Raw genomic sequence first — 23,500 nt, 5'->3', positions numbered from 1 at the left:
TATAGCAGATATTTTTAGTCAATATAGATCTGCGTTCAGTGAACTAGCATCCGCATGATGAAAGACTGAATTAGAAACATAACCATGTTTCTTACTCTCAATGTCCAATCTGATTTTCACAGCAGCTTTGTTGACACAGTGACCATCTTTCTTTAAAGCTTCCTTTTGCTTTTCATCTGGGTTTAATGGAAATTGACTCAGTAAACCCCACAATCACCTTTTAATGTTGGGTGCTGGATGAAATCCCAATAAAAAAGTACCTGCCCTCCTGTGTGAAAAGTCAAGTTTTCATTGGGTGGCCCAATTTGTCCCATTTTTTTGTCCCATTTTTTGTTTCACCTTATTGTAGCTACTGTAGGTTAAGTAGATAAGTGACATTATCGACTAGCTAAGTGACAATATCACTTCCTGTGTATTGGGAAACTAGTATTTTAAAAAAAAATTGTTAATTTAAAAGTGAAGTAGGGATCTATGCAATAAAAAGTAGAGAAGCAAAAGATGAATGATAGTATTACAGCATAGCTTGGTGGGAAAGTCCCTACTTTGGCACATTAGCTATAATTTTGCTCAATAAAGTAGGGACTTTCCCACCGAACTATGCTGTAATACCATTATTTCACTACTTTTTATTGCATAGATCCCTACTTCATTTTTTAAATTAACAATTTTAAAAAATACTAGTTAAGTATGAGAATGCTGTTTTGTGGAGATTGGTTTTATTTTTTATTATTTTTATAAAAAAGTTTTTGTGAAGCATAATTATTAGAAACCGACCAAAATCAAACTTCATCTCAAAATGCTTTCCTTTTTCTAAAGCAGTTGACAAAGTCTTACATCAACGTTTGGTGTGCAAAATTATCTCACTATGGCACAAGAGGACCACTTTATAATTGGATAAGCAACTTTCTACAAGGCAGACAACAACAAGTATTACTGGATATTTAGTGGATAATGAGAATAGCTACACTTGCAGCATCGTCTTAGTGGTACCTCAAGGTTCAGTGCTGTATTCTTTTCTTTTTTTATAAATAACTTACCTAGCAAAGTACCCTCCATAATTAGGGTTTATGCTGATGATGTAATTCTGCGTAGAGGAATTAAGTCAGAAGATATTCTAATTTTACAAAAGGACTTAGCTATGTATTGTTGCTTGCTGGGCACAAGACTGGTTAATGCTTTGTAATAATATATATCAAAGTATGAACACCTTACTATTACTACCAAGAGAACTAAAACTAAGCTTATAATCTGAATGACCAAATGTTGCGTCAAGTAATTAATTAAAACAAAATAATTATACATTGGTCACAAAATTAAACCCACAATCTACATATCCTAGCTGTTACGTATCACAGGGAGAAAGCACAGTTTCATCAATGATTTCTAAGAATTCCTGGAATGCATTAAGAAGAAATGGAGGTAGTAGCTATATGTGACCAAATTTTTGAAAATTGTCAATCTATGTACACACCAGTGAAGTTCACTTTTCACCAGCCATGAATGGATAGCCACACCAATACTCTCTACACATTAACACCACTGCCTCTGGTTTGATCAGACTACTTTTCATGGGTGGATTTCTAGAGACTTGTGCCACCCGGCACTGGGAATGCCAGTAATGCCACTGGCTAGCTGAAACATGAGACTAGAGACATGAATAGCCATGGATACACAGCAAAATTTGGTGCTCTTGAAATAAGAGTATTGTACTCTTTGAAACTACTATAGATGATTTTATGGGGTAAGCACATTTTTCTTGATTATTTTAAGGATTGAGATGCTAATTTTAATAACAAGAGTGAATAATAAGAGAAGCACTAATAAGAGCAATGCTCTGAAAATAAGAGTATCTGGCATAATAAATAATTCTAATTTTTAGTTGAGTATACTTAGGATACTCTTGGATTTGGTTCCTTGTTGTGTGTCCCCATTATGCCCCTGGGTGTCCATATGATCACACTTTGGAATGCATACAACTACAGGAATGTTAAGACATGTAACATTTAACAGTATTTTTGGTATGAGATAATAACTTACAGTACTTGCATCTGTTCTAACTAAACAAATGTAACAGAGATGTATATCAAGCAGTGTTAGGTCTCATTGTGGGTTTCGGTTTATATTAAAGTTTTGCAGTAATGATTCAGTGACATTCGCATTGAATTAAAGTATACTGAGCACGTTACAAACTTAATCATTGACATCCTTAAAAGTTGGCACCCTGTGTGGGTGGTTTGTATCCCATAGGTGGACCCATTGCTGTGTGGACAGTGCCATCCAAAATGATTATTTTTGTCTAAATGCATTTCACAATAGATATTAAAGCTTATTGGAGAGACTGCTACAGAAAATATACTCAGGTCTCTTTTAAAGAGTGGAGAATGGGGGTGCATATAGGATCATGTTGTCTCACAGACTTTTGTGGCATAAGTCACTCTACTACCGTTTAGATGAACTGTTCTAATTTTTTAGAATGTATGAAAAATTAGGAATTTCAAGTTCGATCAGGGATCATAGAAATAAAAAGTAAGGAAACAAGGGAGGTTGCCTATACCTACAGGTATACAAGTGGACATTTACTCCCTAATTCACTCTGTATACCCACGGGATTAAATATCCACTTGTATACCTGCAGGTATAGGCAACCTCCCTTGTTTCCTTACTTTTTATTTTTATGATCCTTGATCAAACTTGAAATTCCTAATTTTTCATTGCACTTGTTTGTTTATTTTTATTGTAACATAATTATTGACTGGTGCACCTGTGCATACCACATCAAAAGAATGAATGGCACCTGACAGTATTAATAACATCTAGACGTGCGCCCCCAACTATCAATTTTGGTTAAGTAATGTAGTGTAGTTGTACTGTAGTTACTATAATTTAGTTAGGATAGCTAGTTGTAACTTCTAATTGTTTTTTTGATTATCTATAGTTTTTTATTCATAAAAAAAACTATCAATTAACGGAAAGTAAAGTAGCTGTTACACTTTCAAGGAAGCTTCTGTTGCATTATGTAAGGCCTTGGCCTCTGTTTCTCATCATCTTTGTGTATCTCTGGTAAGGGATCCTGCAGTCTTGATACCATTTATTGCCTGCAGATTGATTCCTATGGAGAAGTTCCCTGGTGTGTGTGACCCAGTATTTATTCTAGGATTTCTCCTTTGGGGGGTGAATCAGAAATTTGGGGGGTGACCAGGTGAACGTCTATATGGTTGATAACTGACTTACAAGCTCACAACTATGTATGTAAAACAGTTGAATAGTTCCAAACTACTTAGCTGTATCATGAGTGTTGATTTTTGTGATTAGTATCCTATGGTTGGTAGGACTTGATGCATGAGCGTAGAAATGATGATGTAATTTAATGGTGCAATATCTAGGACAACCATGTGAATCTCATGTGAATTATTAATATTAGTACTGTGTATGTTGAATCACAATCATTTTGTATTGGCTATAATTGTAATTGTATGACACCACGATTCTATAGCAAAACAAGGAATTTTTTCAAAATCAGGCTTTGTGAAATTAAATCTGGGGGTATTTTGCTGGCTGTAAACATACCATTTGAAAGTAAACTGACTTAGAAACTTTTGAAATGAGATTGAATTTAAGGACAATTTAGGAGCTAAACATACTATTTACTGTATAGAAAACAACTATAAGGAACTGGGTAAACTAGGGTCTCAGATATGGAATAGTCATAACTTTATGTAGATAGTTGTGTATGTACCTTTATTTAATCCTGAGAGCACGCATTGTAAGTTTCTAACTTGGGGAAAATGTACATATTAAACACTCTGAGATCTGAAGGTAGCTACTTTTGATAGTTTTGTGTTCTATTTTAAAAGAAGTTTAACCTAAGTATAGTGTAGTAGTCACAATTTTTAGGGGGTGAGTCTGAGATTTTAGGGGGGAAAGTCCCCCCTAACGGCCCTAGAATAAACACTGATCCCTTGCCCTTACCTGTTGCATTCAGGTAGCCACCCCAGTTTCTTTTATTTATATGGACAATGCAAGTGACAAGCGTAAAGTGTCCAACTATACTATTTCTCTAATGAGCTGCCTCACCCACTGCTGTCAGTTTTCCATGCAATGTGATGCAAAGTGTTTATTGTGTAATTCGGTTTCCGCACAACAAATGTTTTAAATGGTTGTCCCTTGTCTCTTAAAGTCAGCAGAGATACACTTACCATCATAATAAGGTGCAAATAATTTTCTTTTTAAATGGTTTTAAAGTTGTTTCCCCCTTCTATTGACTGTAGGGAATTTTACTTGAAGTATCCTCTCTTAAAGGTATAAGGTTGTGCTGCAAGGGAGCAAATGGCTAGTTTATTTAAAATATTTACAGTTATCATCCCAATTGGCTAACCGGTCCACCACGTCTACATACAACCTACACATGGCTGGGCTAAATCACTTGACAATCATCTAAGCTCTACACTGTTTTTATTGACTATGTGAGGTCCTTGTTTTGTTCATTCTGTATATCAATGACTTTCCCTCTGTAGTGAAGTCAAATATTAAGATATTCACTGATGATGTCATCCTGTACAGAAAGGTAGCAACACACAAGGACTGTGTATTGTTACAAGAAGATTTAAACTGTGTACCTGATTGGTGTATATAGGCTCTGGCAAATGAGCTTGAACTCACATCTCTAATAGCGATCACCTCCTAAATGCACGATCCATTAAATTGGTGCAATTCTGTTAAACATTTGGGGATTTCCTCAAATTTGTCTTGGTCTATATACAATGTGCAAATAAGGCAACATGAGTTTTGAACTTTCTTCGCCGATCAATGGGATGCAAACATAAAGCTTATCATGAATTGGTACAACTGACCTGGCCTGTATTGGAGAATGCCTATCAAGTATGGAATTATCACACCCAACAAAGTATTAATTAAGTAATTAGAATCTGTTCAACCATACAGATAGGATGGTAAAAAAATTGTGACAAGATATGAGGGAAGGCCAATGTATGTCATGGTAACATTAGGATGAGGATGGTGTCCAATGAAATGAAAGGTAGAACAATTAAATCAAGCACCACGTATATGTCTATGACATTTTGAACTACTATCATTGCTTAGATAAGTTAGATTTACTCTGCCTTCTGCCCTAGAATTATATTTAGCTGATAAAACTACAGAATTGTGGATATATACCCTGTAGCTATAGATCCTTGGTGTATATACGTAGATGCTATTGTGAATCATGTCATGCATGGCCCGTTAGCTACATTATTTTAAACTGGATTGATTGAGGTCTTAGCTGCATGTATGGTTAGTAGCTAAGTAAGTACATAGTTTGCTATGAATGCAGACCCTATACTACATTCATGGTGAAAATGTCAAACTCATAGCTTTTGTCCTTCTTAAGCTATACTGGATTGAAATGTTTAAAACTGTGTATCTCACAATCTATAGATGTGCATAGATCAACGGTTTTCCCAAATTAGGTCACATATCAAAAATATACTCCAGGGTTATTTTATACACTATAATTAATGCACTGATAGCAGTGCTATATGGCATTTATACACCTTCCCTTCCCTTTAAAGAGAAGTGCATAATATTATAACAAAATATAGTCATGCTTTGTAGTAGAATTTAGTTTCATAATAATTGTTCTAGATCCAAACATGCATCATTCATCAGTAAAATGATTTTATAATTCTTCAGCCCATAATCAAATATCACACTATTCAAGGCATTAGTGTGGAGCATATAAAATAATAAATATATAAGAAAACTACAAAACTATAAAATATGGAACAGCAATGTTAATTAATATTAGGGTATTTCTGAAGTAGTTCTTCTTGTAGTATCTCTGCTGGACGTATCATATCCAGTGAACACATTGCTTTATACATATTCTTCCAAGTTGGACTTTTAGAAGCATCAGCTTGATTCCTTTTTAGCCAGATAAGTAGCATTTGACGGCATTTATCTCCACTTGGATTTGTCAATTGCTTGATGGTACTTAAATCATCAGAATGAATTTTAAGATATAGGCCTACAGTTTCCCAAACAGTAGCTATCCTCCTAGTCACATTGGCTTTGAGGTATTCATCACTTAAGATATCCACTTTTTTTTCCACCTCTGTAAAACAAGATAGAAACACAACATAATGCGTAAGCATGGTACTGCAAAATGGTATACAGTAAGTGGTAATCTCAAATGAATACTATAGCTGAACCCAAATAATTTATTACTATTAGATGTGACCCTCATTATGGTCACAATACTAATGGACATTTTTCAGCATGATCTTTTTTTGGTTACACTACTTTCTTATCTTGGTTTTTTACTTTACAAGCACTGGTACCTGCCCTACGTGCAGGGACTACATTATAACAGAGCTCTCAACTTGCGCGAGTATCACGCATTGAAGCAAAATCTTACTCACAGCACCTCTTAACTTATGCATTAATCTCTCTGATTCAGAGTAATATTAATCTCGAACCAAAGCAGCCGTTTCTTAGCATCACGTGATCACTTGTAAGGGTGTGCTTAATTATATTGTAGCTTTACTGTACATGTATGTGATTATGACCAAAAATCATGAATCTTTCATCAAAATTGCATCTGAGGGTATCTTAACCAAACTTTTCCTTTGCCCCAGACTCCCCTAGAGGCAAAATCTTTCACATTTAGGAGTGTGATTCACACACTGCAGGTGAGTCTCCTGCCCCCTACAAAATCTCACTGATTTTTGTATCAATCTCACTCATTTTCACTTATGTTCTCACTCAAAGTGATTTCCACCAGTTGAGAGCTCTGTTATAATGACAACCAAGCATTATACATCAGTGTCATTCATGCCCTGCAGTACATTGAGATATCACTTTTAAAGTGCATGAACCTTATACCACCATCCTGCAAAGTATACCAAAATGATGAGAAGCATGCAAGTAAAATGGAATAGGTGTTTACTTACAGTTTCAGCGGAATTCGAATGAGTTTTGCTCTACACCCTCGCATTTAACACACTGTAAGCAATGAATGACAGCAGTTAAAAGCTTCATTTAAAAATGACATGATCCTTACAAGTGCTCTGTTTGGCACAAGCCTCACGTGCATCGGGTGGCAAAAAAATTGTTGGACATCAAGACGGTCAGACAGTATATAAATATTACATGTTCTATACCAGTGCATGGTATTTGGCAGTCACTTTTTAAAAGTAATAATATATTAATTAGAGCTATTATTCACTATTATAGCATGATGTAGCAGATGATAGTTACATATTACCATATTTCCTTGCATAAAAGCCCGGGCTTTTATTTCCTTCCCAGCATTTTTGACTCGGCCTGTAAACGAATAGGGCCTTTATTTGACACCGGGCGTTTATTTTCAATTGGTCCGACTGATGCTTGGCATGTAATCGAATTTGGGTGGTGGTATAACAGGATTGCTGTAATGGTAAGCATAAAAAACAGTGATACAGTGTGTTGACTATATAAACAAGTGTAGGCAAGTCTGGAAAATATACATGTCTGCATGTATGTGGACTCGCCCGGACTACTCACATGATTACTCGAGTACTTTCATCCCTCAGAAGGCTCTAAACTCAAGTATGAAGAAGCAGCAGCAACAAGGACAACAATTAAGAATTAACAGTAGACTCAAACAATAGCCCGGGCCTCTATTTAAGACCAGGCATTTATTTTCCGAAAGTGCTGGAAACCCCCTCCCCCTGGCTTATAATTGAGACAGACGTTTAATCGAATGCGGCTTTTATTACAAGTTTAACAGCAGGTTAAACAGGGTTAACTGGCAGGTCATCAGCACTAAACATCTATCCTTGCTAAGGTGCTTCCAACACAGCACATTCCCTTATGAGGTGTCTATTTGGTTGCTATGGCAGCATTCAACATTGTGCATTCCTTAAAGCTATTATCCCAGAGAGGGCAGTTTTGTTGGGGTAATTGGAAACAGTGGAAATGGAAAACAGAAATGGTCAAATCATATAAATGTACCCTAGAGTAAAACCCTTGTTTAGCGGCCACCTTTTAAAGACCATCTTCTTATAAAGACCACCTACAAACAAAGACCATATTGTAATTAGATTTCAAAGATGGCTAAGGAATACTGACCTTTTTAAGACTACTTTATGATCACCTTTTATAAAGACCATCTCTTCACATTGTAATAATAGCATTGCAAACATCTATTTCATGACTTTAGCAAAACAGCTTTCAAACAGTCCATGCAAATGAAATTTAGCTAGTACACTACAACCTAACTGTATCAAGGTCTCATAAGGAGATGATGACCTTAAAAGCCTGGGAGGAATTTGCCCCAAATGTCCCATGCTGGGGATCTGCCATTGCTTTATTATAGTTACTATATATGCTAGTATATGCAGGCAAGTGTGTATATACCAAGCAAAGCACTTGTGTCCGTGGTATAACTAATATGTGCCACGTGCCTACACGTTTGGGAAACTCCTGGCATGTTTCACGAGTGTATTTATATTGGGCCGTGTGAATTTCGATAGAACAACATAAGAATGACAAGGCGTTGCTGTGCTAAGAGTTCAAATGTACCTACAACGACACGAGCATACAAAAAGTTTGAGTGTGGGTTTATACAGTGACCAAGTAGACACAAACACGACTTGATAATGATGGTTTAATGCTGTTATAAGTGCTTCTAGGTAATTACTATAATAAATTATAGTCATGAATAAAATTAGTCACGCATGAATAGCTACCACTTGACCCTAATGGCTCATTCTACTTTGCAAACTTTACATAACACCAAGACAGGTGTCTAGAACTTATCAAAACAGTACTATAGAACTCACCTGTATTAAAAACAGCTCCATTTTAGCCAAAGGAACCTCTCAGCATACTTTGAGAATAGGACTAAGAAACTTAATCCACAATCAATCTCAAGATGTGTGAATATATAACAACATGAAGAGATAGCAAAGGACATCAAGGAAATCTGAGGATTTCTTGGAATGGATGAACGTGATACATGCACAACTAATTGTGCAATATCTTGAGTTTATGAGATATACGTGCTGTTTGCAGTGCATATTATCTAGTTACCTTTCCTGAACCAGTGCAATATGTGATACAATGATATTAATATATGCACTGGCTTTCCTTTGATCTGAGGTGTAAAAGTGGTATTACACACTTGATACAAATGATTATGGTTTTCTCATAAAAACATGATAACAAGAATTGAAGATGAGATTGGAGGTACTTGCCATGCATGAGTTTGTTATTAAGAAGCCTATGTTCTTTATATAGTATTACCTATGTTCTTTATATAGTATTACCAAGAAGCCTATGTTCTTTATATAGTACTACCATTGTATGATGCAGAAAACAGGCAACCAAGTATTGCATTATTATTGGTACTGATCGATAAAATTGTTAGGGGTATATGAAAGGAACTTATAGACTTATAGATTCTCTTCTTTCAGTGAAAGTCAGGAATTTCCTACTTAAAAATAGATAAGTATATAGTAAATTCCAATGTGATTTTAAATCCAAAAACAATTCAGTATGCTGGTAAGATGTGTAAATATAGTTATCTAATTGTTACTGGGCCCTTTTCCTATCACCCTTCATATTTTGGTAAGTCAGTATATCAAATTACTTAAGATTCAGCATAGCAGACTACGTATACCAAATCAGTTTGAATGTTATTTATTAGTACACCTCTAACTCGTAATCACAATTTCTGACCAATAAAATTATTTCATTAAGATGTCTGTGTTTAGTTTTGTGGCAGAACCTATTTATCACACTGCTATACATACAATACAGTACATGCAAAAGCACAACGTAATGTAGGTCTAACCTTTACGTAGCTCATCAGCATAAGCAGCATTTTCTGCCTCCTCAATAGCCTCAATTAGTGTATCAGCGCTAGCTTCCTTAGTTTGCTCCTTCCACTTGAGCAACATCTCCTTGCAGCATTCTTCTACACGTGTTGGCTTAATGTTTTTATCAATTTCATTAATCTGCTCCTTAGTAAAATGCAGTTGAGTAGCAATATCATCCCAACAAGATGAAATCTTGGGAACAACAAACTTTTGCAGCTCCAGTAGACTTTTTGGAACTCTTTTCATGATGTTCTCTATTGGTAGGATAAACTACAATGTACAGTGATAGCTGTGGCCTAATATAAATTGGTTACTTGTATGTATGTGTCATAAATTATACACTAAGTACATACTGCATAGCTACCATTCAATGTTATATCATTTCAGCATACAATTGTTCTTGCTATATGTCTGACTACTAAAGTCATGCATAGGATGCCTTGCTGTTAAAGAGATAGCTTATAGTGGATCGTGTATTTGAAAAGTTGCTTATTTAACATCTTAAATTTAAAACAAATTCAATTAACTGATTTATTTAGACAAACTACAGTATGATATATATATATTTTAATACCATACCTGTTTCACTGCCCATACAAAAGTCTCAATAGTAGCAGTGAAATTTATCCCGTATTTCACTGACAGCAGTGAAAAAGTTGTAATTGCAATTTCATTGGCTAGAATTTATGTTAACAATATAGCGCCAATTAGTGTCGACACGTGTTTAGTACATAGTGACAAATTGCGTACATAGCAATGCTAATGCACAGCATGCGTATATGCAGCGAGTATGGTATTAACTGGGAATAGCATGGGTAGCAGTGAAATTTGGGATAAATACCACTCTTGTTGTATTGGAAATGGTAAATTTCACTCGGCTTCGCCTCGTGAAATTTATCCCCATTTCCAATACAACACTCGTGATATTTATCCCAAATTTCACTGCTACCCATGCTATTACTAGTACGAATTTATGTTTTTAGTGCAGGGGTGGCTGCTATTGGAGTAGCTGGGAATAGAGCAAAATAGTAAAGTTTTTAGTTGTTATCAAGGCTTGTAAGAGAATGACAGAGATTTTATTGGCAGAATGGATTATAATGGTTGGCCATCGAACATTTACTGACCAATTAGCTCGAAGATCACCCAATTAACTACTGAACCGGTCAAGGATGGCTGACCGCTTTCTGTTTAAAAAATCTATATACTCTAATAGAACAGTCAGCAACTCTAATAGAGTAGTTGAAGTACTTCTAAAAGGTGTATCTAAAAGGTCCAAAAAAGCGAGAGAGAAAAGGTCTAACTTAGGGAATCGAACTTGCACCTTTCAACGAGGTGCAATCCACACCATTCTACCACATGTTCACACAGCATTCGTGCAGCAACAGTAATAGCATTCATACAGCAGCACCCTTAGTGCAACAGCAGCACATCATGCAGCAGCACCCTCAGTGCCATAGCAGCAGCAATAACATTCACACAGCAGCACTCTCAGGGTATATCATGCAGCAACACATGCATGTTGCGGGGATCAAGTCTTCACTGGATCTGGAATTTTTTCTGCATTCTTCAAATGTTTCAGTTCATGTTTCTGACTCCCTGTATCACAGGCTTTAAGCCTTCTCACATGTCTCTAGTGGGATAACATTTAATAAAAACACTCTTAATGCAATAATGTAATAGCAGCAGCACTCTTAGTGAATCATGAACTAGTATTCTCAGTACATCATGCGCAGCAGCCCTCATGCAATAGCGATGTTAATGTGCCACCAATAGCAGCGGCAATAACCTTCATGCAACAGTATTAAGCAGTAGCAACACACATAGCACATATTGTAAAACACAGTAGCATAACAGACTTGCAACAGCTGTTAATGAATTACATGCACATAAGCAGTGAGCCACCAGCCATCATTTGAGATTAAGCATACAAAGCTATTAGCCGTACATAGAACATGTTAACAGAGAAATCTTGTCCATTAAAAAGCTTGCTCAAATTTTTAGCCAAAATTACTCCAAAATTTGTCATTGATATTCTCTCAGTTACTACCTTACACATTAGCAAATACCCAAGTTGCTTTAGGATCTACCTTGCATTTACCATACACATAAGTGACTACCCCAGTAGCTTTGGCATCTACCAGACATATTAGCAAGTGTGAAGAATTACTAATCAATAGTGGCAAATAAAAAAAGGCAAAGCAGTAATTAAATAAGATACAAGTACTGAGAATGTCATGTCAATATTAGCTGCAGGGGTAGATTTAGGGAGGGGGCTGGGAAGGGGGAGGGGGTTGTAGCCCCCCCTCTTTCCCTTTTAAGTTAATACTTGGCCTAAATCCTCTATGTGTATCAAAAGCAGACTTATTTCAGGAACTGTACATCACTACCAACACAAATGATATCCATGTAACCACTATTGTTCAACTCTGTTCCAGGAGAGTATAGCTTCTTTTTCCTCAAGAGTTCTTCAAGAAAAGGTTTTGATCGTGGGTTGCATCTCCATAGTTACAAAAGTTTTAATTGTGGGTTTTGTTTTATCTAGTGTTTTCCACTATGGCTATAAGAGGTGATCCTTAATCAAAGTGTGGTTTGATTCAAAGTGTGAGTTGGTTACAGTCTATTATATCTATCAACTCAGCCATTTAGCAAAACTGTAGTCTTGGTAATTGACAATCTGATAAGGCAGCTAGCTATAGCATACTCACCCACTTTTGTCAACAAATGTTAAATCTGTATCAGTTACCTTCTGATATGACCCCATGCTGTGGATTATGGTGCTGGAATTTGTAGCTAGCTAGATTAGTCTTCATAACCTGGCAGAAATAGGTTGATTATCACAACAGCAAATTAATTCCGAAAGCTCATCATCATAAATGCAAGTATAGCTGCATGCACCTTGCTAAGGATTACTATAATGGACTAATAGTACTATAGTATGTTCGCGTTGAACTGAATCCTGGGTTGTTAATTAAGAAGCCATATAAGATTAAAGGTTTTAAACATGATGTTCATGACGCATTTATTCGTAAGCTCAGGTTACGGGCACGCACTTAATTGTTGAGAATATTTTTTATACAAATGAATGAATGCAAATACAAAGAGAAAAACAAGTACAAACACTATATGGCAGTCACCATTTAGAAAGCTGGCAATTTAGTCTCAACCTGGATAAGATCAATTGGTGCTGTTCCTAACAAATGACCAAAATGGCCCTTTAAGGATCTAGATCCCCTTAAACATCTGATTGCAGACTTCAGAAGTGAGAAGGACAGGCAGCATCGCACTCATCCCATTACAGCTGCAGAGTCAGCAAGTGCGGAGCGAAACCCTCTTGGAAAGAGGTTAAATAGCCAAATGAAGTATCTACTTATGAAACTATGGGAATACATTAAGCAAGAAGTGAAGAATGTAAATTTTTCGTCAACATCAAGGAGAGAATCTCGAAGACCACCAGTAATACCTTCTTTGCTGGGTTATGGCATAATTACGCCACGCAGGGATTTCAAAGATGTCCATTGTAAGAGTTAGAATGGAGTACTGCAAGAAAGGCGGTTTGTCTACGCCAAGAAAAGGTACAAAAAGCACTTTGCACAAGCCCGTCTGATTGTAATTGTCAGGTACGAACGTTCACAAGTCCATGTTGATACAGACAGCTTCGACTGAGATGCCATCAGATGGAAGATCCATTCATTGTACGGAAGGAAGGAAAATCTATCACTCTCAAAGATTTTGGTAAGTTAAATTTTGAACCCTGGAACTTTGTCACGTATTCCATCTTAAGCCAAGCTTAAGAATGATGGTGTTTTCTCTAGGGGTAGAACATACCTTTAAAGAGTGTTGAGTGATGTGGGATTTAAGTAAAAGACGATTAATAACAAGAGGTTAAAAACTGTTTGTACTTTAATGTCACTATACATATACGTAGGGAATACTATGAGCAACCCTGCATAGTCCATCAAATACGAACAAGGTACAACAGAACTGAAGGAAACACCAGTTGTGTACTTGGATGAGACTTGGGCAATAAAGAACTTCTAGAGCGATTCCTCATCCAAATCAGCAGTGATAGTGAAGATAGTAATGGTGGTGATGGTGGTATTAATGACTCTTCCACTAGCAGCAGCGGGTCCAAGTCTTCTGGGCTTATTTCATCTGATGTAAGATTGTTTGATATTTGCAGCATTGGTGTTACAACTTGCTGTTATTCCCCAGGAGTCATCGGGTAGCTGGGATTAAATTCTGTGAAGTACATGAAAATATAGATGAAGTGTAAATATGTACACTTTAATTATTGCTTTACTATGCTAGCAGAAGTTGAACATACCATCCTTTGTATATTTGATCAGTGCAGGAGTGTTTGGAAGTCACTACAGGTACTATCAGCCCAAATTCATACAAACAGTATTATTTCAGTTGTTGAAACGTTTAGAGTCTTGTGGGAATGTGACTTCAAAAACAAAATGCTGGCTGGAAAAGCTGTGTACATGTGTGGTGAAGTGATGAGAAAAGGATTAAAATGACAAATTGACTAAATGGAAGTAGAACACGATGGGCAGCTGTGTGGTAAATGTGAAGTATAATACATGTTGTTTGGCTCACTTGCAGGTACACCAATGCTGCGTAACAGATTTTGAGCTGTTATTATTTGGGATTTTCCTCTTTTTGAGGCTGGAGAAGTTTTTCCCCTGAACAAAAGTAGGCCACTTATCTTCTAAATACAATGCAAAAGTGGCTCCAGCTTTTCTACTCATACAACTCTATTTTACAGATAAAAAAACTGTTTTATTTTTCTTGCAAAAGTGTATTACAGCCTCTTACATAATGGATGGTGAAATCATGCGTGTTGAGGGCAGGAGTGTGACGTCTGGCTTCGCCACAAACATGTGTCAACATTAACATCAAAGGACCGTGCTTTAGAGGCTTTCCCATTGAAAACGTACGGCAAAACTTTACAGTGTCATAACTGGAGTGTCTTACATTCGAATGAAGCGCTTTTAATATATTTTTAGCGGATTGAGAAGTGCTATGTATCGAGCAATACAGGAGGCCCATGCGATGTAGCAATCGTAAGTTATTAATCGTTTTTGAGGATTCAGTTCAACACGAACGTACTATAGTACACTGAATGCCTTCTTCTGCTTTTACACTTTATTTGGTGCTTAAAGGTTCATGTTAGGAATAAGGCTCCTCCTAGCAAAGTCAAAAAAAAGGTGTTTGCATTTGTTGTACCCTTCGTGACTTCAGCAGCAACCAACCCATCTGTAGAAAGGGCAGCTATAGCAGATATCCTTTCACCATGGCAAAGTAGTTGACAACACCTTGGTCTTTCACCTTTAATTGCATACCCATACTTCTCAAATAGGCACGGTTATCTGAACCTGTTTCATCCAACCATAAAATTGTTCCCTTTTGTATAGCATAGTTGTAGCCATAAATTTGCCCCTTAAGTAAATCATGTTTCTCAATAATCTACAAATCGGAAACCTGTACTCCTGAAGCATCTTGGATTTTCCGACAGAAGTATATACCTTGATGCTCGAGCACATATCCTATCACATACAATTCTAACTGCACATCCATTTGTCTTGTATGAGGCCTTGGTTTGCAAAGTGACTTAGGGTAAACTGCATTTACTTCCTTGAAGAGTTTGTAAATTCTACATACAGTGCTGATGGACACATCTGATCTTTCTGCTACATATTTCCACGAACAACAATCCTTTTGAGAGGCATTGCCACACAATTCGCCAATGAAAATATCTTCACTATAAAGTGCTGTGCGTACACAGTTCACTGAAAGGGACATAGCTTGCTGATACCTATATTCAAATAGCTAATTGTGTTTTTTGACTTCACGTGACCTACAGAAATATTCACAGTACAGAATTAATTTCTCCAGAATTCTGCTATCGACCGTACTTAAAATGGTGCTACTGTACTGTTTGATTACGGTATACCGTACCATTTGATTATAATGAAATATGCTATAAAAACTAGTAATATAACTCAAGTTACCTTACTTACAAATGTAACGCATTACTCAAGTAATGAAGCTACTGTAATGACTCGAATATATTTATTACTACAAGTTACTAATCCACTGAGTAACGCATAGCCACAACAAAGTAACGAAGCCCACCTCAAAGTGTTACTGACTAGTTTCTCTTTCTCTTGAATAAAATTATAACCAAGACCTTATACATTGTCCAACAGCATGATCATGTCATGTGAACAACATGATCATGTCATGTGAACAACATGATCATGTCATGTGAACAACATGATCATGTCATGTGATAAGGTGGTAGTTGTGCACGTGACAGCTCAAGGCTGCACACAAAGTAGTACAATATGTAATATTATTATAGTTACTTTATTTTATGGGTAATATGTAACTGTAACTAAAATTAGTTGCAAGTAATAGTAATAAGTAACAATTTAATTTTACAAAGTAACTAACCCAACACTGTATACGTAACTTCTAGAGACCTACAGCTAACTATTTGGGCAACAAAACATCAGATATCGGTTATGTCTAAAAAGTGAGAATTGGTACAATACTAATTCATGTCCAAAGCCAAGGAGATAATCACCGAAACTGATTAACAACCAGAGGGGCAGTGAAGTGGAGAAGTAGGGGGATACACCAAGCCAGTACCGAAGACCTGAGCAGACACAGATAAGCACAAAGAATCACAGTGAATGACCTGAAACCATGAACTAGCTAGCTAGTACAGGAGTCAGCAGCAGTTGAATGAATTCTGTCTTGGTCTCAAACAGAGACCAAGTTAAGCAGAAGATCCTGATGAGCAACATCATTTTCATGTTGGAATACACACTGATAAGGTCAGGAAAGGAATCACCAATACTCAAAGGTAGCAGGCAACATCCTGACCTGGGATAAAAGGAACATCAGGGTCCCTACTATAAGATATAATTAAGCAAATAGAAATATAATTGTTGGGGAGTTCAAAAAGCTGCTTAGGAAACACTATTGACTTCATGCAAACTCCCATATAACATGATAACATAGTCTGAATTAGAAGACCTAAAAGTGCATGCTAAAACAGGACAGAGTTTGTATATAATCAAAGCTTTAAAGCTGTGGAACAATAGAATTTGGGAAAATAGAATGCATAGAAGATGCCGATTATGTTTACAAACACCCAAGCAACTTCTGAGGAGATGGAGTGCAATTTGATAGTTTCCCAAGGCGGTCCTGAAGAGAAACCACCGTGCCAGCAAATGATCAGAGAATCGTGAAGCCGGGTAATCAAGAAGGCTATATACTCCACCAACTTTGCAAAAAGGAAATAATTATGTGATCGGATCTGCAAGAACCCCCCCCCCACTGATATGTTAGCGCATTTTTCAAATTCCATTTTATTGCATTTTCTTTATCTAGGTAACAAAGGAATGGCCAACCGAAGCTTCAGCTCTAGAAGCCAAGAAATTTCGAAGTTACTACAGTGCTACAAAGTGGCAACAGCAGAAAAATATTGATTTGTACAGTGATGATATGGAAAATGAACTACAGGCACTTAAATAAATGGTAAAAAAAACACAGCTCTCGAATGCACAAGATGCAACTGTCGCCATTGGATTCTCCATTAACAGGCGAATCCATTGCTGGGTAGGTTTTGTCTTCCAGCCAGGCCTGTCCTACAAGCTGGGTGAAGACAAAAACTTGAGAAAAAAATAAAGACGAACCACCCGTACAATGTAACCATGAAACCGGAGACACAATTGTTGTCATCACAGAAATATTGTTTTTAGTATCTCGCGAGATGCAAAATTCATTTTTAAAATTTAGTGCTCCACATAAAGGACCCGATGAAACTTGCTACTTAGCCAGATCATATCCATAGCTGTTGTAGTTAAAAAGCACTCACAGTAATAAGCAAATGATTTGCTGGGTGCCCAGTACTGGGTTGTTTTCTTTGAAGAAACAGACGAAGAAATACGAATTTTCAATTTCAAACTGCCCTTACACCCACGGTAAGAGAAGCCAACTCTTTTTCAATACGGTTGGGTGTATAGTTTGTCTATGCTGTTAGTTTGGAAAAGATCTGAGACTTCTCGCCATCTGGGTGATGAATGTCAAAATTTTCTGCAGCATTAAAGAATTGTGTCACGCTTTCTAGCCATTTCCAGTGCTTCTGCAGCCACAACAATCATTAATATTGACTAAAACTATGGCAAAAGATGTCCCTGGACGTTTGGTGTCAGTGGTTGTCTATTATTATTTCATCCACAGCTTCTACGTCTCACTCTAAGCTATACACAGGGGCGGCGCAACCAGTCCGGTCGGTCCAGTTTTGGCCTTACCAATATTTGACAGAGCGGGTGGCGCAACCAGTCGGACTGTCCAGCTTGGTCTTACCCAAGCAAGAGCAGAACTTTACCACACAGCTGAACTATAATAAATCTGAATCGCTCACACAGCAGCTGTCGACGGTCCTGACTCCAGCCTCACTCGTTCCGAACTTTGGCTCCCACAATCGATTTTGTGTATAGCCAATTGATTGTGGGCTTGACACGTGCTGCCATGGCGATTGTTATTAGTTATTGTATATTAGTTACTGTGTACTTTGTAACATAGACAGCAGAACTCAAGCGGTGTATTGTGCAATATTAATGACGTGAAGTACAATAATGGGTACATTCATGCTATACATTTAAAGCTATATTTCAGTCAGAAATGCCCCAAAATTCAATCTTCAGGCACCTAATTTTCAAAATTTTCCTGGGGGGGCATGCCCCCAGACCCCCCTAGAAGGAGAGCATCATTCGCACACTATAAGTGTTTACCCACAACACCTCCACCTTTTAATCTTCCACCGAATAAATGGCCTGACCAATTATTGATTGCTTGTGCCACTTCTGATACATCACGGGAGACAGCTCAATTGTCCAAATTTGACTTCACCTTTCACGCTCCACAGCAGCTTAAAAAATCTTTACTAGATCCCCCTACATCACCATCAAGTTGCAAAATATCCCGAAACAAAGCAAAAAAGCACAAAATCTTTTTATTTTCAATTCGAGCTGAGTGGAGCTCCTGGTATATTGAAATCATGGAAACACCAACTGCTACTACTACTACTACTACTACCAAACGTTTTGGACCATCATTTATCATAATTCTAAACAAAATTAGGGTGACCGGTGAAGTACTGGAAAGGATTTTGGCACCATTGAGAGAATTCCTTGGAATGCTGATGTACGAAATTTTGACCCTCCTCACCCAGATAGTGAGAAGTCTCAGATTCTTTCCAGACTAACGGCATAGACAGATTATTTATCCAACCTTATCACATCACTATGAGGAAGAGTTGGCTTTTCTTGTCTTGGCTGCTAGGGCAGTTTGAATTCAAAAATTCGTGTTTCGTTTTCTGACTTTTGAAAGAAAGCACCCTGTGCCGGGAACCTAGTGAACCATTTGCTTACTACTGTGCACACTTTTAACTACAATAACTCTAGATAATATCAAGCTAAGTAGCAAGTTTTACCCTGTCCTTTGTGTGGAGCACGAAATTTTAATTTGCATCTCGCAAAATAATAAAATCGATATATCTATGAAGACGACAATCGTGCCTCCGGTTTCATGGTGGATCTAGCAATGGGATACTACAATGAACATCCCACAATGGTAGGGGAATCAATTTGTAAAAGTTGATATTTCGGATTGCGAAGGGGTGGGGTAGGGCTTTGCATTGTTAGGCGCCAAATACAGTGGATACGACCGGCTCTGATACATTCGAGGAGGGGGGAGGTAGGGGCCGGCATAGATACTATAGGAGTCTAGTATAATATTGATAAGTGCATTAATTTTACTTACCAATATATTTATCGTCGATTTTCTTCTGAGTTTGCTTCTTAGCAGCAGCCTCCGCCATTTTGCACGCGATTGGAATATGTACAAACTTGCTCAACCACAAAATTACGTAATAGGCCACCGGAAACAAAAGTAATATCACGTGATGATTGGAATAGTAGTAATGTGCTAGTTAGTCTCGTCCCCAGCCGCCCACGCGCCCGATCACGCGAAGGTCATCGAGCGCGTGGGCGGCTGTGGACGAGATTAGACAAAATAATACTAATGGATTCAGGAGTCATGGAGAGTTTAGTTGAACTTACCATTTCTTCGTGTTATGTGTTGTACTGTGAAGGTTGGCACACGTGGTGCTGATGACTGTTGTTGTTATTCTCTTAGTTATTGTGATTATATTATATTGGAAAAACAGCAATGTTCTGATATACATCCAATAATATAAGTTGACTTATAAATGTTGGTCCAGGAGTTTGTCATAACTAGATGGTGGCAGCTCATTCCATTCTCTAACAGTTCTGTAAAAAAAGCATTCTTGATAATGTTGAGTGTGTGTGTGATGTTGGTAATATAAAATGTAAATTGTTATTAGTGCTTTACAGTGACCAGCACTGGTGAGCTCTTCTACCATAGACAATAAGGAAGGTACAACTAGTCTGTTCTGTGTTCAGTGTCTAACTGGTAATAACAATAGTGCACACCTATATAGACTTTGGCATGAATCACTGGAGCAGTTTAACCATAGATAATGTACCCACCTTTAACCAACTATTTATGCACTTATCAGTGTTCAGTATGTAACAGTTTAACAGGTTGTACCAATAGGATTATAATTTCAAGCTTCTAGTATAGTTCTGTGGCCAGTGATAAACATGAACTGATATGTCACCCATCTGCCAAATGGATGGAGTGGTCAGGGTATAGTGAATGAATTCATTATATTAGAAATTACCTCTATTGAACAATTTAAGAATCAAATTAATCAATAATTGTAATTGCATAAATGTCCCGTGTAAAGTCTACTTGCGAAGTTGACACAGTAATAATAAATAAATATTAGTCACTTTTCATTAAATTAAATTCGGATTAACTATTTTTCCTCTAAGAAGGGCTGTGTATTTTGACTGTATATCAGTGGCCTTGTGAAGGTATCAATCACCTTACAGTGGTGTTGTGTGTGTATCAGGGGCCTTTGTTAAGGCCAATGGTGACATTGGTGGGATCACTACTGGCCTGGTGGGAGATGCTAGTAGTTGATTACAAGGTGGAGTACTTGTGTGCTGTGTCGTAGTCTTGTGCCATTTCCTACATCATCAGAGTGATGCCAATGGTAGAGAGCTGTACCTAATCTCACCAAGGACTGCTTGTAGTAGCCAAGCTGACTTGACAGAGCATTTTAATTGCTGGCACCAGTTTGGTTAATGCTTGCAGATCTTAATGTATATAGAGTGGTTGCATGTGATGTCACAGGCACGTCTTTTGACTGAAAAATGTGGCATTTGTACAGCTAGGTGCTGGGAAAATTCCATGCTTCATTGTCCTGTTATGGTAGAGTGGCTAACAGTGAAACTACGTCGGTGTTAATAATTGTCTGTTATCAGGTACTAACTACTACTAGACTAGAGTAGTGAGAGCATAGCCAGTCTGCTTTGTGGCTACGCGGCAAAAATAGCGTGTGTCCGCCCACGCATTTTCAAAACAGGTCCACCAGTACGTTGATATAGTGAGGCTAAACTGCTTTCTTTCTTCATAACTGTGTCAGAAAAACTCTTGTAACACATTGGTAAATATGAATAGGCATCTGGATTCTTAAGCGTGCTAGCAAAAAGCGGAGAGAAAACCATCAATTATGAAGTGATGAAAGTACATAAATTACAGAAAGTGTGATAGTCCTCAGTCACATGCGACCATATGTATGGTCCTACGGAAGAACCTGCGTGGGCATGGCAAGGGTGTGAATAAAAAAAAAAAAAAAAAGCTATATAAATTAGCTAATACTAGTCACATCCAGCCACTCTTTATTATTCCTAGCCAAAAATATCCTCTCAGAGGCTAGAATACTTTGGTAGGCAGCATCATCTAAACATTTCCTTACAGTAGATTTGGGGATAGTTATGGTAGGGTTGGAAAATTTGATGAAATTCAGGTAGTTTCCAATGGAGGCTGGTTGGTAATGAAATTTCGATAGTTTCATAATAACTGGAGACACTTAATCTGTCAAATTCTGCCAATAATTGTAAATATTCAACTTTCGATTGCTTTCTATTCCGTGCTGATTCCAGATGATGGGAAGAGTCTAGTGGACAGGTCAATTCCAACATAGCAACAGAATGGACTTGTGAATTGTACACAACAATATCAGGGTGATATGGAGTTATCAGAATCGAAGTTGGAATGGTAGCTTGAGGAGCTTCACAGGCTTGGTGGTTATTCAAGTCAGCAAATACTTGAATAGATGGACAGTCAGCAAAAGCATTAGTAAGCATAGTGGCTAGAGCAGAAAGCACCTGGTTATGACGATAGGTGTAACGCTGCTGATTTAAAGCAACAGGGCAACCATTCAAGATATGAGCTGTTGTGGGTCGGGAGGAATCGCATAATAAACACTTTGAATCACATTGTACTGACCAAATTTTATTGTAGATTCAGAAACCAGACCAGCTACGCTCTCGTCCTTCTAGTACATTAATACCTTATAATAATTGAATACAACACTGTAGTGTCTAAGCTATCCATACTTGCGTTGTGGCAGTAGAAAATCAAATACACAATTTTTATGCATTGTGGCAATGGATTCTTGTCACATGTTTTTCTAATGTAATCATTTGTGGAACTGCTCTATACCAGTACGTGGGCATGTACTTAATTATTAGACTAATCAATACATTGAGCATGAAGTCTAGGACAGACAGTAAATCATCCAATGTGGTATTCATTACATAGAGTAGAACTGATTGTTGTTAATGTTGGTTAGTCAATTGTTCCTTTCTTGCAGTAAGGATTGTAGTGAAGGTTCGCCAGGGTGGGTGCTAAGATGTGGAGTTCCATGGATGATACATTGAATGGAGAGAAAAAGCAAGATGATTAGAAGGTAAAACCTGGGGAAGTTGAACCCTTAACTATACGTGGCCATTTAATTAATAGGACCCCAGCCATGTTAATACGTCTCACACATAGTGTAGATTAGTGTTGTACCGATTCCCACTTTTTAGGGAAAACCGCTATCTGATATACTTTTACCCTGTTTTACCAATAGTTAACCAATACCTGATTGTAGGTTGCTCCACTAAAAGTAGAGCTAATAAAGCCATTGCTGTGAGATTGTACACTTAACTCAACTCAAACTTGCTACTGCGGTTTTCCAAGTTCTTGCAATGCAAAGTGTCATGCGCTATACAAGTATGTACGTGTGCAGTTGTTCAGCAGTGGATTTTCAGTGATGACTACTGACTCACGGGACTTCAAGCATGCCTACGCATACAAATCGACAGCCTCAGAACATTACAGGTGTATTTAAAGAACTGCATATACTGACACAATATTAACGCATGATGCTTTGCATTGCAAGAGCTTGGAAAACTGCAGTAGTCAGACAAGTGGGCTAGGGCCTGAACCATCACTGTTTATCTTAGTGGTTACCACAAGACATAAACGAATTACCTAAGTACATGCTAGAGTCTTTGACACCAGTCCTCCAGTGGTACTGTAGCTGCTGAAGCTGAAGCTGAATAGACTAATAATCTGCTGGCCACACCCCATTACAACTGATTACTGCTGCTGATTGGTAAAAACAGCTAATTATTGACACC

At 37.5% G+C, this 23,500-nt stretch overlaps 1 protein-coding gene across 1 annotated transcript; it reads right to left on the bottom strand.

The window, feature by feature from the left end:
* Positions 1-5,698: 5,698 nt before the first annotated feature.
* LOC136256647 (uncharacterized) lies at positions 5,699-19,808 on the bottom strand. The gene is made up of 3 exons (XM_066049622.1): positions 19,701-19,808; positions 9,836-10,114; positions 5,699-6,112 (listed from the first exon to the last, which is right to left on the bottom strand). Exons 1-3 carry the CDS (start codon positions 19,756-19,758, stop codon positions 5,793-5,795), a joined length of 657 nt encoding a protein of 218 aa, XP_065905694.1. The 5' UTR covers positions 19,759-19,808; the 3' UTR covers positions 5,699-5,792.
* Positions 19,809-23,500: the final 3,692 nt, after the last annotated feature.

This window comes from Dysidea avara, chromosome 5 (genome assembly GCF_963678975.1).
Source record: "Dysidea avara chromosome 5, odDysAvar1.4, whole genome shotgun sequence".
In the NCBI taxonomy this organism is placed as follows: Eukaryota; Metazoa; Porifera; class Demospongiae; order Dictyoceratida; family Dysideidae; genus Dysidea; species Dysidea avara.
This window is presented reverse-complemented; position numbering and strand designations above follow the sequence as displayed.

Excerpts from the sequence above, each read along its gene's own strand:
- LOC136256647 (XM_066049622.1), bottom strand. The coding sequence starts at position 19,758 with ATGGCGGAGGCTGCTGCTAAGAAGCAAACTCAGAAGAAAATCGACGAT. Across the intron at positions 10,115-19,700 it reads AATCGACGATAAATATATTG|AGAACATCATGAAAAGAGTT; the intron begins GTAAGTAAAATT and ends TCCTACCAATAG. Across the intron at positions 6,113-9,835 it reads TGCTGATGAGCTACGTAAAG|AGGTGGAAAAAAAAGTGGAT; the intron begins GTTAGACCTACA and ends CTTGTTTTACAG.